This window comes from Labrus bergylta, chromosome 4, assembly GCF_963930695.1.
Source record: "Labrus bergylta chromosome 4, fLabBer1.1, whole genome shotgun sequence".
NCBI classification, from domain to species: Eukaryota; Metazoa; Chordata; class Actinopteri; order Labriformes; family Labridae; genus Labrus; species Labrus bergylta.
Genome location: NC_089198.1, coordinates 27,907,170 through 27,923,541, shown reverse-complemented (window position 1 = coordinate 27,923,541; position 16,372 = coordinate 27,907,170). Strand labels below are relative to the sequence as shown.

General features: G+C 40.8%; 1 protein-coding gene across 15 annotated transcripts in view; it reads left to right on the top strand.

The window, feature by feature from the left end:
* LOC109980807 (protein tyrosine phosphatase receptor type M) overlaps positions 1 to 16,372 on the top strand; it is a 160,093-nt gene that overhangs the window by 61,317 nt on the left and 82,404 nt on the right. For all 15 annotated transcript variants that reach the window (XM_065954295.1, XM_065954294.1, XM_065954297.1 and 12 more), the window contains exons 6-7: positions 1,323 to 1,497; positions 8,611 to 8,904. In XM_065954295.1, the coding sequence (XP_065810367.1) occupies positions 1,323 to 1,497; positions 8,611 to 8,904 (469 nt within the window). The remainder of the gene's footprint in view (positions 1 to 1,322; positions 1,498 to 8,610; positions 8,905 to 16,372) is intronic.

Sequence of the window (16,372 nt, the reverse complement as noted above, 5' to 3'; positions counted from 1 at the left end):
GCAACGTTAGTGCTTCACACAAGGCATCAAACGCATCATTACAAAGAGCAGAAACAACACATTGCAAGACGACATTTGTATCAGGGAGGTCAAACATAGTCCAGGATTCAAAAGATGTGAATCAATCACTCCACATACAAATATTTTATAAATATATGATGATACCAACATCGTTCAGATACTAGTATCAAGCCATGTCTCAACAAAAGATTCTCTTCCAGCTGTTGCTCTCCGTTTCATTTTACTTTAAACAAAATTTAAACATTTGAACGCGATGCACTCACAACAAAATCTCATCGGTAGTCTAGATATGGCAAATATAGCGAGGTAGTTCAAGCTCATAGTGTCTCCGCGGGCTTATGTAGCTGACCCATTTTGACCATTCCATTAAATATCAAAGAGAAGATAAATAGAAACTGCAAAACAGAAGCTGAGATACAAGCAGTGCAGTGTATATTTAAAACAGGTTTAATTAAAATCGTTTAATAAAAAGCAGCTGTGAGCAGCTTCTTCAGCCTTGATTTAAAAGCTCCTGCGGTTCATTGTATGACTCAAATCAAAGCAGAGACATTCACAATAACACGCTTTATCGTGCCCTTGTGTTTGATTTCACCTGCTCCTCAGATTTTGCAGAGTCCTGTGAGTCGGGGAGGCAGGGGGATTACAGTTGTTTCAGATCAGCGCAGTATGGTCTTAACCTATATAGATGTTGGCTCTGTGGATACTGTGTACTATATCCGGCACAGCTGAGCTGCACAGCAGTCTTGAATTGACCTTGTTCTTAGCAGCAAAGGTAGTGCATCTGGCAGACATAACCCTGCCGGCTCTGCTGCTAAGCACACTGTCACACATGTGATCAGTGGGAGCATGACGCCGGGTAAAGGTCCTCTGCCAGGTACTCCATCATTTTAACAAACACGTCCTCATTAGCACAGGAGCTGGAAAACAAACATTAAGTGAAGTCCCCTGATGACAGTAATGAAGAAATATTTCTAATGAACAAATGTCCCCCATCTGCCTGCTGTGAGGGGTGACAGCTGGGGAGAGCCCAGTGTGTGCTTGCCTGTGTGTGTGTGTGTGTGTGTGTGTGTGTGTGTGTGTGTGTGTGTGTAAGAATGTGTGTGTGCGTTCCTGTGTGATAAATGTACTCCTACTATCAGCCACCAATGGGAATGATAGGACACAAAGCAAACACACACAAGAACAGACAACAAGTACACTCAACCAGAGTTTCTGAAACACACAAGGTCAGCCCACTTTGCTTATTAAACCTTCCCTCTTATTGGGCGCCTCACTTTTGTGTTTTGTTTCGCTTCCAAAAGGGCATCGGTGGACGGGAGGCCCCGATGAAAGCCACTAAACCTTGGAACAACCGTCGCTTCATAGGCACTTTCGACGTGGAGAACACAACCAAGGGCGACTCGGGCCGCTACCGCTGCATCGTCCACTCAGACAAAGGGGTTGGAGTGTCTAATTATGGCGAACTAACCATAAAACGTAAGTATTTGAGAGAAACAGACACAGGCACAGAACATTCACATGTTTTTCCATCCACATGACCTTTCTGTGTACATCAAAGTCCGCAGCGGATAAACGGGTAGTGCCGCCCGTTTGTATATGACAATGTCCTCTAAGGCGATACTAAAAATACAAGCTTTTTTTATGTTGATTTGTTATCTAGAGGGCTTTAATACTTCCCCCTGTAAAGGCTGCCCTTGAATGAGCACAATTCCAAGCGAAAAGATCACAAAGGCAAGAGGCACCAGGGTTTACAGTCACCTCACTGATATTTCACTCGCGCAGTCATTTGATATGAATTTATGGAGTCGTCTGAGACTAAATCCTGCAAGGCCTCACTTTCCTACAGCCCTATAGCCCGGTAATGGCCTTCTATATTTCTTCACCTCAATTTTCTCCCTGTGCTCTCAATTGAATTTACTGCCCCGATTTCTTTTTTTCCTGTCTTCTTTTTTTTTTTTGTCTCCAAGCTTCATGTGATTGATAGGTTTAATCCTGGCTGTCCAGATCGAGGTCTGTCAATCATGCGAGAACGACCAGGCCCAGACACAGCAGAGTGAGGAGGGAGATAAAGTCTCTCTGTGCCAGTGTATCAGTGGTGTACTCAAAGAAAATTTACTGACACTCTGGAGGCACTCAAAACCACACTCGTGCATAAATTCTGCAACACAATCACTGGCACATCTCTGCACTTAGACATACTCACTGCACGACCGTATTTCTGCTGATCGCTGCCTGTAGTGTGTTACTAGATGTATTTTTGCACAAGACAAACCGGTTAAGTGGAAAGTGTCTTTGTCATAAATATTTAAAATGAAGTAATTTTCTAGATTTAGGCAATCATCTAATCTTGTAATGCACCCTGCTTTAAAATCTGCAGAGATTTCACACCTTGATGACTCCGGCATAAGCCAGCACGTTGCAGGAAGAAAAGAGGCGTTTTCACGGTTATAAGTGTCACACATAAAAAAATTCTGATATCTCCTCTTATCGTACCAGTCGTAAAACAAGCGCTTAACCCTCCAAGCAACGTGTCTGAGTCGTAAATCCTCCTTAAATGTGTGTTCACAGCGCCCGTGCCTCGTTTTTTGGAGGAGTGACCACAGAGTGATTCTGTGGATTATGAGTCCTTCCTCTCCACCCGCTCCACCCCTCATTAGCATACACCGCCTTTTTTTCTTCAACATGAGGCGAGTGAATGCTTGATTATCCCAGATAATCACTTCTGCCTTTCATGCCAGTATTCAGGCAGATTTATGTGCCCGTGTGGAAGTGCGCTGCATGTATTTCCAGAGAGCCGAATACGGATTGGCCCGGTGCAGCGCCTCTCCTGTGCCCCTCTTGTGATGGGCTCTCCTGCAGTGCAGCCAGTGGTTCTGAAAGGGCGATAATTACTCCCTGTCCAAGTGCTGGCTCCGATCTTGGCCTGGTTAGAATCACCTGGAGCCTGCAAAGCCCTCGCTGAGATCAGGCATTGTATTCTGGGCCACGTTATCAACTCAAGGCTGCCGAGGCGAAGCCATGTCACGACTAATGAGGAAAGCCACCAAAAATCGAAGGCCGACCAGCGGTTCAAGCTCGCCGTTTTCCTGTGGCCTGCTCTTCTCCTATCAGGAGCTGATCAATTTGTTTTCCACAGAAGCCCAATTAGAAGAGAGCAGAACGTAATGAGAGCCTCTCGCATCTCTGCAAGAGAGGAACAGAGGATGTAACAAGCAAATGAAAGAAGTGTTTAGAAAGACTCTGCTCTAACTGATCTAACAAGAGAGAGTGGCAGCTCTTATTTTGCTCTCTGTGTGGTGATTGGCACACGGGCTGAAAAGTGCTTGTGGCTTTAAAAGTATCATTTAGGCTTTTTATGTGAGAAATTCTGTTTATTTGATGGATTGCCCCTTGAGATGAACCATCTCGTTTTTCGAGGGGGTCCAAGATAATAAATAGAAGAAATGTTTAGAACTGTCATGACATTTTCAAAACACCAAGAATCTTTTACACCATTTTTAAAAGCAAAAAATGTCAAAGTGCTCACATTTATGTTCCAACGTCTCAAATATGAGTTTAAGACGATTGGTGTAGCAAAACAAGCCATATCAAGTCAACACATTCAGTTCTGGGAATCTTTTCATGAACATTGTTCACATAATTCTGCAACTTTTAGGGATTAAAAATAGAAATAAAAACCTTTTTCTCTTTAATGTTTGATGAAGATAATTGTTTGCTTCAGCAGTGTTGGATCTTAAAAAAGTATTTGTTGTGCAGCAATGGCTCAAATTGTCTGCCAGTTTCATATCACATGTGCATGATTGCATTTGTGCGATTGCGTTCTGGCAGGAAAGCAGGTGCTGTGGTAGAGGAGGACCCAGCTGTCGCTAGGCCGTTTGCCTGTCTGGTCAACATCATGACAACAGCTGCTCACTGACCCCCCGCGTATGGCCGCCACTGTCATCTGCACGCTGTCACCCATCTCCAGCCAGCACCAAGCTCACGTCTGAGCCCCCTTTTTGTTTTTTAGGGCAATGCTGCCTCGTGAGGCTTAAACACAGGGAATTGAGTTGTTAATATCCCAAAGTGTTCCAGCACTTGAGTGTATTTCACACCGGTAATCCGTTATTTTCAGTCGTCTGCTGCGGCTGTTGAACAGAGGATTACTGCACCTACAGGAATTATTTCATCACCGTAAGCTGCTGTTGCTTTTGTCAAGCAGAAACTTTTGAAAGTGAAATGAAATGCTTATTGCTATAATTCATCATGCCGCTTAGTCTTATTGTTACTGAAATGGTCTTGAGTGATAAGAGCAGAAATCGGATTGAATGGCAGCTTTGGTATCCATGCAAGAAAAAGAAGAATCCGTCAATGATTGAAGCGCTCTTGCAATTGTTTCAATCTCACAGTCTGATAATGTCAAAGGTCAACAAGTTAAGAAAGATGAAGGACTTTAAGTAGATTGGATTTTAGTTGGATGAATTTTGTGTTAAGTTGCCAAGTTAGTCACCCTTCAAACCAGTCATGTGTGAGTCAGCGTCATATTTGAGGGCCATTTGGTCCTGAGCATGACAAAGTGTTATCATAGAGTGAGTGTGCAGGCAAATGTGCCATTAAATCTGGTGACAACCCACATGACACTTTCCTCCTCTGAAGTTGAATTGTTTTGGAAAGAAAAAATATTTCAAGTTTTACTCTTAAGAAGTTTTAATTTTTAATTAACTTCTTCAATGAGTACAGATGAATACTGCATTCAAATAAACTATGTCCGGTCTTGTAATTGCACATGACATGAAATAAAGACAAAAAACAAAGGCCAAAAACTCAATCTAATTTAAAAAAAAACAGTTGTCTAAGTTCTTTGAAACCACATTTTTGTTTGGATTCAAACCCGGGCTGTCCGTTGTGAGGATTACAGCCTCTGTACACGGGGTGCAAAAACTAACCAGTGAGCCACCAGCGCCCTGAAACCAATAGACCCTCTTTAGACGTTTAAGTCTATTTGGATATTTTTTTAATAAAGCACACTTCATAACAACATCAAGATGTAGTACACCATCTTACTCTCAGGGACAATATTTCCAGGAGAGCCTGTTCTGTTTTCCGTTTGATTGAATGGATGCATATAGCTGCTTAACTAAGTTAAATCCCTTCTGGGACGTTACAACAGACATTAAAAGACCATCAAAACAAGTCGTTGTTTGGAGCCAGATTTTTGGATCTCTTCGTGTTTCTGTCTGGCTCCACATGCAGACCAGAGGCACAGTGTGTTAAGTCCAGGCGACGACCTGCTGGATTAGCTGGTTCGTTTTAGGTGATGTTTGACAGAAACACTGGAAGCTTTGGATTAGCAGGAGTTTAGGGACTTGGGGCGTAGGTCACCATTGGGTAACCATCTGCTGAGGGGAGAGCAAACCAATTCTCTGTAGGACACCTCAGCCTGCGCCTTAATGTGCCTGGAGACTTCATCCTCTCCGTGACAACTCCATGAGAAGCAGCCAGGCAACTAATGGCATGATTCTGTAACATGTATGTGCTCATTAGGGCTGCTCATTGTGCTTCTGGGATGTGTAACTATTGCATTGTATGACTGAGGGTGCATTCCTAAGCTGTGCCTTGGCTCTCGGTCATAGCTCTTTGTTGACAATGGCAGGTTTTTGGTTGCACCTGGAGACAGGAGTGCTCAAAGCATGAAAAAACATGACTGTGAGATCGTAAAGAATCACTGATTGTGAGGTAGGAGCTAGAGCAAGCCTTTTTTCCAGTGTGAATATAAAAAGCAAATATGAAAAGAAACAACTAATCTTATAGACGATAAAAGTTTCCTTACAATTATATTACAACATACCCTTTGCCTAGCTGTAGGATAATACAATTGGGGGGAATCCCTCATGAAATACCTTGTCTGACATTTTCAAAAGCCTCATTAAACCAGAAATGGCAAAAGGTTTAAACAAGATTAGACAAATATTGGCAACAAAACAGAGAAAAGGTCACCGTCAAGGTTTCCATCGAGCACAACTTTTATCTAACAAAGAAAAACCTGTATTCAAGAACTTCCGATTAGATTTCAGACAAATCCAATTGAAGATTGACGGTTCAAAGGGCTCAGAAATGGATTCACGTCGAAGTATTGTACTTTTCATTTAGGAGAAAAAAAAACGTTCTTACCTTCATTAAACATTCTTTCAATACAGTCTGGAAATGTTTCTCTTATTTATTCAGCACAGCCTGCAGTTTCATTTGATCAAAGATTACTTTTGTATGTCATTGTGTATCTGTAATCAGTTAGTGAAGGTCGTGTTACTTTGACAGATGTGGACATGATCACAGTGAGTGTGGCTGACACAAGGGATGCGTCACAAAAGAAGTTAACACTCATGGCCCTGTTAGAGTGAAAGAATCTAAATTTTACCTCTGATATACAGTACTTCAGTTATTTAAACCATATTGTGGAGGAATAAAACAAAATAAAGTAATTAGATAAATGTAATAATTCACCTCACTTTGACCCTGTTATTGAAATACTGTCTTTGTCTACTGTTAAGTGCTAACTGTGCGATCTTTGCATATTTACCTGAATACTGCAGCATTTTCTAATTAAACTCTTCGACATTCAAAAATCTCTTTTTCCAGATGGTCCTGTCCAAGATATGCAGCAGCAAATTAACCTACACATACGATAAAGATCCATAATTATTAAACATTAAAAAACACAAAATAAACAGCAAATATTTGTCAAAATCACCCATAACCATATATATCAGGTATATCAGGGAGAACATCTACAGTCAGAAGTCATTTTACGTCCACTTAAAAAGCATCCAACGGGGTGTGCTTGTGGCGCAGTGGTTAGGGCGCGTGTCCCATGTGTTGAGGCTCTCGTCTCGAGCGGTAGGCCCGGGTTCACTTCCACCCGTTTCCCCTCTCCACATGTCATTCCCCACTCTCTCCCTGGTTTCCAACTCTGTCCACTGTCCTCTCTCTGCATTAAAAGCACGAAAAGCCCAAAATAAATCTTTTAAAAAAAAAAAAAAGCATCCAATGAGAGCAGCTCTAAGTTTCCAGTCTTTCTGTAATTCGTTCAAGGTGAAGCGAGCAGCAAACTTAAACGCCTTTTTCCCCACTCCAGTTCTGACTTTTGGAACAGACTGCACGAAAAAGGTCCTTGGATCGAACATTACAAGTTCCTCCTCTCTTCTGACTGATGTAGGTCAGAAGGTAGGATGGAAGCAGACCTAAAATAGACTTGTAGATTAAGAATACACCAGTGTTTAAGTCTACATGTTGACAAAGAAGACCGTCCAACACCTGCATGAGTCAGGGCTCTTAAATGAGTGATGAACCTCAGAGCTCTGTGGTACAGTGTCCAGAGCATGTAAGCTTTGAGACAAGACATGTATAAAACAATGTTCTCTATAGTCCAGCACAGACATAAAAGTGGCTGTAACCAGACTTTGTTTTGTACTCAATAGATTATAGATATAGATTTAGATTGTCACTTATTCCTTCCTACCTTTGCTGTTTTATCAGAGCATAATATGAACTTGAAATATAACCATCACTTGTTGATTAGTTGGCTTATATAAAGGCGTTTGAAGGGATACTTACCACGCTGCTAGCATGTGCGTCATGTGCTAGCACAAGATGAACAACACAGGAACCAACTATGAGAAAAACAGCTCCGAAAGGTCTCAAACTCCGTTAAGAACCTTTTAGCTGTATTTCAGATCAGTTCTAGAGATTTCCTGCTAAAAGAATACAAAGGATGACTTTGGTGCTGAAAGGTGAAAGTTCCACCATTCAAAACAAACAACAAGGGGCAGACATTGTGAACCTTTGTCTTACAAATCCCATATTTTATGCCGCTCTTTTTTAATTAGCAGTCGTGTTTCGTGCAAAGGCAACGCTGACTCCTGTCAGTTTCTTTAGAATATCTCTGACAAAACATAGATATTTGTGAGCCATTTTTAGGAGAAAATGGCTCACAAATATCTATCAGCAAGAGTCATTTCTTTGAGGCTGAATTGTGTCGTTAATTTTTTGTAGGAATATTCTATATAGTAAGACATGCACTGAAGACTTGCGTTCAAGGCTTTCCACTGGCAATGTTAAGCTTCATTTAAAATACACTATATTCCAAAACAGTCATGAGTTAAGAGATTAAACCTGACCCTGAATGAAACAAGGGAGATGACAACTACGGTAGATGTCAATTACAATTACCACAGGCCACCTATAGAACTCCTCTGATTAAAATCAATAATCTCTTCAATAGGAGCAGCTTCTGCCAAGGTCTCGTCGACTTCAGTCGGTGTACTACTGATGATAACAGTTCTCACTAAGCTGGAACTATTGATTGTTACGTGGCTCTTCTTGAACACCTCTATTATCGGGTAACATTAGGATCGTTGCACTTTTCAACAAGATTTTGATCTTGTTGGTTCTCAAAAGAAAGAAATAGATTTTGAGTGTCTTGTTTGCTTGATTTAAGTTTTTCTTTCACACAAAATTAAAATACAAAAGTGTTCTTTATTATCATGACTTTCGACCTTTTCAACTTTCAGCATGGTTATCTTACATTAATCAAAAACCTTTTTTTCCGCACAGAGCCCCCGGTTCCAATTGCACCACCCCAGCTGACTGCTGTGGGCGCCACTTACCTTTGGATCCAGCTGAACGCCAACTCCATCAATGGGGACGGCCCAATCATCGACAGAGAGGTGGAATACCGCACTGTGTCTGGCACCATGTACGACCTGCAACCTGTCGACAAGACCACACACAAGATCGGCCACCTGGATCCAGACACCGAGTACGAGATCAGCGTTCTGCTGACCAGACCTCTGGAGGGAGGCACCGGAGCCCCAGGACCCCCATTGAGAGCCAGGACCAGATGTGCTGGTGAGGCAAAAAATACCATAACTTCAATAACACCACTGAGATTACATCCCACTGTGTTGACATGTAAAACGAGCTTATCATTTTTCTCTCCTGTGTGGAATTTGCAACCTGATCGACAATAATTGTGTGGCTTTGGTGAGCCCAGTGTACAAAACAGTACCTTTTTTTTTTTTAAATAGTCAAAAAGATGACTTGTTTTCTTTGAATAGTTGCTGGGGAAAATGTAAACAAAAGGCTGTTTTGGTCTGATACCTACCCCGCTGTAGCAGCTTCAGGCATAAAAAATTACCATATGGAAGTCATCAGTTCTGTTGAATATGATCAGATTGACTTTTGTTGCTCATATACATATGAGACATGAATCTTAAATTCAGTCCAATTCATAACCAGCTAAAAACTCCTTAATGAGCTTTAAGCCTGTTGTAGTTTGGGTTAAAAAGAGCCATGCATCGACAAATATGGAGACCGTTTTGGTTACAGCTTAAATTGCTAACAATGGAAAAAATGACTCAAATTTACATTCAGCACTTTGCTCAGTTCCAACCCAACATAATTTATGTCCTACATATGAATTCAAATAGTGTGTGGAACTGGAACCTTTGGCTTGTTGTATTTTACTTTTACTCTTCTCTAAGTCAATTTTGAAAAAAATTCAGAAACATTTATATTTTGACAAATCGTCCCATGCAAGGAAATAAATATCCACGAGGACTCCATTGTTGGTACCATTGTGTTTCATCTCAAGGCTCATTGAATTTAAACCACATATCTGGCTCATAATTGCCCAACATATTTCATCGCCATTTTACTGAGGTAATTATTTTTGTACAGTAGACAAAGGTATCTGCATGTTCATTGTTTCCACCTATAGATCTTCATTAAGATTTATGGCATATGGTCTTTTCTAAGAAACGTGATCTACAATGAGCACCTGGAACAATTAGAGCCGTTCATACTTTTTAAATATGTAACAGAGAAAAACAGTTTAAGTTCAAGTAAAGTCTTGAAACTTTCTGTGTTATGGGAACAGCTGTGTGTCACAATAATTGATGTGATTTATAGTTGGCTCCAACCATAGAGCAGAAAAGTGCCCTGCCACATGGTTAGCTTTATTACTACTTGTTTATTCAGCTTAATTCTCATTCCAGAGTCGCTGCAAGCTTCCTAATTCATCAACACAGATCGATATCATGTGTGAAGCGGAGTGGCACCTTAAATTTGTGTCATTATGTTGTTGCTTTACCGTGGCCACTCCAACTCATACATGTACATAAACACTTTGAGAATGCCTGATGATATTGTACAAATTGTCCTTCTCACAACATTAACCAGCTAAATCCCCATGCAGCACCAGGATGCCAACTCTGGGAACAAAACAAACGTAGCCTCAGCATTTTCCCGGGCTAATGCTTTTTGGTGTCCAGAGAAACGCTGATGAAAATGAGATTTTTCTCCCCTCCCTGCCCAGGGTGTAACCCCCTCTCCCCACTGTGAAGGTCACGGGCTTATTCATTTTTAGTCCGGCTGATAGGGATGAATGGCTCTACCTGTGCAGCCGTCTGAGCCAGGCCCGGTTTCGGCGGGGGGTCCTGCCCCTTGGCCACCCTGCCGGTCACAGTCGGGGAGATTGATGGCCCCGGCTCCTGAAGTGTGTTTGAGGAAGCAGCTCTTGATCTTGTCCGGCTCTCTGCTGGACTTTCCTACTGACAGGCTAGGCCTCAGCAGAGCTCCTAATTGAACGGTTAGGACTCACAGGGCTGTGCGATACATCACTGTTGATACAGACAGGCCCCTAGTCTCGCTCCCCCTTCTCCCTGCACTGCTGTCTGGAGGCGCTAATGAAAATCTGTGGCCACTTTAGAGCACTGTCTCTCTCATAATTATTCATAGCCATGCCTTGGTCACTTCGCAAACTGAGCAATGTTTCTGATGACAAAGGATGTTTTAATTCAATCTTCTGTAAAATGGGCGATGTATAATGCAAGGACGCCACCAATTCAATTCAGGAGTAGGAGGAAGAAAAGGCTAGCCTTGAAAGGTTTTTCTTTCCCATGGAGCACTTCCATTACTTTCCCAGTGAACATCAAAAGACTGTCTTATCCAAGGCTGTGTGATTGCTCCAGGGGGTTATTTGCGGATTTCAAGGGTGTGCCGAATCTTTCAAACAACATTTTTCTTTTGCATATCCTCATGTCTTTGGACAGCCCATGTCGAATTATACCACTTGTTAACATTTATTCCCCCTTTTTCCTACTGACCAAAATTACTCGCCAAACATTTGTGAGCTAAAAGAGAAAAACATTTGGCATCCACACTCCCCTTCCATGTGAAATTTGTGTTTGTGTGAAGTTGTTTACCACTTCAGAGTTCTTCATGCTTGGTAAGTGCTACTTGTAGGGAGACACTGTGTTATCAGGTGGTGCCCTGGGATCACAGCAGGGTGCCCTGCATTTTCAGCAACACTATTGCGAGACCATCTCACACAGAGAAACCATTTCCAGCCCACACTAGGAAGACAGATAAGCAAGTCTTAAACAACTAGTCCTCTGCCGTCTGAGTTGTACTTGAGATTTCTGTGGAAAAGTAGTTGCCAGAGCTTTTCAATCTTCTCTTAATAATCTGTTTTCTGGTGGTTTCACTCCAAATAACACACAAACATTTGAGGCATTTTGAGACTACAGTGTAAAGGTTATTGAACTGTTGTTGTTGGATGCGTTTAAACTAATACTGAGAGAGGATTCAGGATCTGTAAAATGACAGAGTATATTTTTTAAGTTTCTCCATATTTGCATGTTTCATCCCACAGTACTTGTTTCTTATGCAGCAGAGCATATTTCATACCGGTTTCCCTGGTAGGAGAACAGTCTGTTTGTGTGTCTCATCTCCATCCTATGGCCTTTGCTGTCCCGCTGGCTCTCAGGCGCTTTTAAAAAATGGCAGAACATGATGTCCATGCTGGGTCCAAACACCTGCTCAGGCTCCAGCCTTTGCCAACTCCACATCTCCATCTATAAGTTGTCTCCATCTGCGCTCTGGTACCACGTGGGAGTAGTCTCATCTGTTTGTTTTTACTTTGCCATTCTGTTACACCGAGTGCTATTAAACTCAGGGGGAAACAGCATTAATCAGGGATCAGCCCTCATTTAAACAGCCATTTACAACAGAAAAGAGCAGGGAGGAGCTACGCAATTATGCTCATCACCAAGGTTAGTTATTAGCATGAAGCCTTCCTGCTTAATTTGGGCATGACCAGGTCGGTTTTGATGCAAATGAGAATGATCCAATGCAATTTTTAAAAAGGCAGAGGAGGTAGAATTCCTAAATACAGAACACAACAACATAACCTTTTCTCAAATTCATATTGGTGCAGATATTATTAAGAAATCTTCAAAAACCCTGTTGGATTTTTCCATATCTGGAACATCAAGCAAAAATGTTTAACCCTATCATTGACTAAACATTATAACCAGCTTGATGTCACAGTGTTTTAAATACATAAAATGTATTTCTAACATTAAGAGTGTAAGGTACTCAATATGAACATCATGTATGGTGCAACAAAATTACAGAAACCGTTGAAGTAAATATTTCACCACAAATTGATAAAATAACTAGCTCAGATTGTGTCGCTTAAATGTCTCCAGTCTTACATATTACCTTTTCAACTTATCTCTCATGCATTTGCTAATAAATCTGCTGCACCACATTCAAGTTAGCAGCTGAGTAAGACCATTTCTCTATATATAAAGGTTAATGTGAGGAACTGTAAGTTTGTGTTGATGGTGGCACCTAATGTGGACAAAGTTGGACCTTTTTATATCTTTGTTGCTTTGTCCTGTACAAGTGCAAATAGTGTTTAAAAAGAACTGCCTTTTGATCAAAACCAGGTTAAGGCTCATAACTGGGATACTTAAGACCATGTTGTTGTTTGCTTCTGTGGTTTCTATGGAGACATTCATATTAATTTCAGTCAATTTCAAAGCATTGAAATACTTTTAATTTCATGCAGTGTAAAGAATTGTTGAACATCCACTTAACCCTTTGCTAAAGTGTTAAGAACAGACTAAGGTAAGTGTATGGGGATTTTGGAAAGAGCTGTAATATTAACCATGGCTGGAAAAAAAAATCCTCAAACATTCCTCTGTAAATGATGTCACTCAGAAAAATGCATATCTGCATATCTGCTCAGTGAGAAGTATTTGTGCAGTGTGCCGTGACATACATGAACTCAATTTGAAAGCTCTGCATGTACAGATGTGTATTATCCATAGAAATTATGTCTGAAGAATACATCACTGTCAGACCTTGAAGACTGAGGTAGACATGTTAAAAACATAAAAGCAGTACAGTTCAATGACTATAGAGTCCATTAACTAAAAATAAAACAATCTTTTCTTTCACCATCTGTTCTTCTAAAGGCATAATAAGACCGGTTATATAGACTTATGTCGTGTCTTTGTTCTCCTATTGTTCAGCTGTCAAAAAGGAAAAGTGCAATGTACAGACTAATGCTTTCTTGATTTCTCAGAACATTCCCCACTTGATAGACAAGAAGATTTAATGACCTGACTTACTGTACACAGAGTCAGGGCTCCATTCCAGTTGCATAAAGTTTCTAAATCTTTTTATTTATAATGAATATATAATGGTCGATTATGGTGGTAAGGCTTATGAGGAGGGTCCTCTCCATAAGCCCTTATTGGTTACTTTGGCTTCTATTGCACATTTCTTTCCAAATTTATGATTTGTTTTTTACTTCTTATCATTATGTACTGCTTGTAATTGTCCTTTGATGGGTTTTTTTCTTCTTATGTGCAATTAAAAAGAAAAGAAAAGCTGCGAGCATTGCCAAATTAATGGATTTAAAATAGCAAAGACTCCCTTGTTTAAGCATTCTGAAATCATGGTTGTGATTGACCTTCGACTTCCGGTGATAAGCCACAATTCAACAAGCAGAGCAGAAATGCTACATGGCTATCACTACACCTAAGGACAAAGGTTTTATTTTGATAACATTTACTGCTAGTTCAACATGTGTGTAGTTCTCTGCTTGTGGGACGCTAATCTTAGCCTGCTACTCTATATCGCTCCATCAGCTTCACTGCAAGAATATCTCATTACACTTAATATACGCCTCACGCACCCGAAAAGTCCAGATACATATCTTATTTCAAGATAATACAATTTAAAAAAACACAAAGCCTGAATCGATTATAATGTGAAAACATAGCTTTCAGTGCAGCAATCAAAATGTATTTTTAGGTTTCTTAAAATTTGCTCGCTGCGTTGGCGGCTGTTTTACTAATTCAGGCCTTGATTTTTGCTTGCAGTATGAGATGTTAAATACAATGGATTTTCCAGATGATGAAGTAGAATATGAAGTATGTTATAATAATATGAAGTAGAATTAGATGTTATGGACTTGAAATTAGACAAATATATTGGGTAAGATTTGTTTTTTTTTGCAGTGATAAATTATTTCCAGCCAAACCTGAACGAGGCAGTATATTTCACATGGCCGATCCTTGTCTAACCTAGTTTTGAGACTGTATTTGAATGATGACCTGTCAGTTATATCTTCTATTTCCCCTCGTATATCTCCATGCATGTCTGCAGGGCAAATCCCTCTTTGAGCTTTAACCCTTTATGATGGTTGTTTTTCATTTATTTCATGGCTGAGATTGAGCAGATCTGCCTCAGTGGACCTGAAAGGGAGAGGAAATTGTTTGCTAGGTTTGATGTGTCTAATTAATGCTATTGTTGCCTCAAGGCTTGAATAGAAATCCACTTCACCTAACCATCTCAGATAACATTGGTGTGGTTTGTAGCCCACAAAAGCAGTCTGTCATGTGACCTATAGGGTTTATATATCGTCTGTGGGATGGCAAATGAAAAGCCTCGATTTGAGGCCTATTGAATTTGTGTTCTTTTGTCAGTCAGAGAAAACAGGTTAGATTGAGTTTGTGGTGTGCAGGAAGGTTATAGGAGGAGCACAATAAAGGTATTTTTATCACAGGCAGTTGGAAGTAAAATGGAGAATTGTGTTCCATAGTTCCGCAAAAGGCAAATTGTGTTTTTTTCCAAGGACACATTTTAAAAGAACTTGTGAGGGAGAGAGACTACATTTAAAGCTGTTTCGTTATTTTAATTTCCCTCATTTCAATCCCTCCATTTATTTTCCCCTGTACAGGAAAGATTTGAGACTCTGAGAAGAGACGTGTACAACACATACTCTGGTGACAGTCGAGTAAACTTTGTCCCGTCCTACTCTAGAGCTGCCTTCTCAGTTCCTCACAAACAATTATCATCGAGCTTGTTTGTAACCTCCTCAGTTAAGCCCCAAGAGAAGGATAAATAGCTGTAGTTTAGTCAGTCTTGGCGAGATCCCTTTTTTCGGCTGTTTTTAAATCTGAACTGAAATGCTTCTCAAGGTCTTTAAATGTTTCTATTCTTCGTGATTAATTATTCATGGCCTATCTGCTGTAATTTTTGTCACAGATTTTCTCCATCCTTTTGCTGAATTATAGATGTCCCATTCCCCTTGCAAGGCGTCCAGGAAGCACTCATTCAGTCTGATTGTATAACTCTAACTCCAGAACATTTTCTGTGTCTCCTTCTTTAACTAAAGGACAGGAAATGTCAGGAAGGCTGCGATTTATATTCTGTATTCCTCCACATAGAAAGCTAGATCTTACCACTCATATATCTCCTAAGTAGGTGGCTCAGAAACGCAGAAACCATTTCACAAAGTCAAACGCTTCCCTTTGATTTACACTCAGGGTAACACCCTGAGCTGAGTGCGACACATGCAGGTTTTTGGCGACAAATGACAATGCCACTCGAGCCATCTGTGGAGCGTTGAAGTTGAAGAATCACCTTGGTAACCTCCCACTGCTCCTGTAGAGATTGCGTCCCCGTCGGTAAATGAGAGCTTGTGTTCTTCGTGTTTGAAAGCCCTATCCACAGGCGTTTTCCCCAGGAACCTAAACTACGAAAGGCAAAGCCCAGTCTTATAGTGGAGATGGATGTTTGACTGATGTGTGTGTGTTAAGACAGATTGGGGGGAGGAGGGGGGTCATTCCACCTGCCACTCTGACCCCAATCACTGCACAGCATATCAGTGGAAACGAAATGAAAGATTGATTTAACCAGTTCCACCTCCGCTGCTTCCACTCTCTCCATCAACTGGCTGTCCATTTGTTTTCATCCGGTTGGTGGACTCTCACTTCCCATCACCTTTAGTCCCTGAGGCTCACTTTATAGGTTTGTTCTTTTAATCCCTTTAAATGTGCAAGGATAGAAAAGACGACCTACTGATATTTGATACCCTGTTGTCTACTAAGCTATTTATTCCATTTGGATTTTGAAAAATAAATAATCCATTCTTGTGACTTCAACGGCAGATGATTGGTATTTTGAACTGAATCAATTATTAGTTAGATATATTTTGTTGAAAAGATTACTGAGT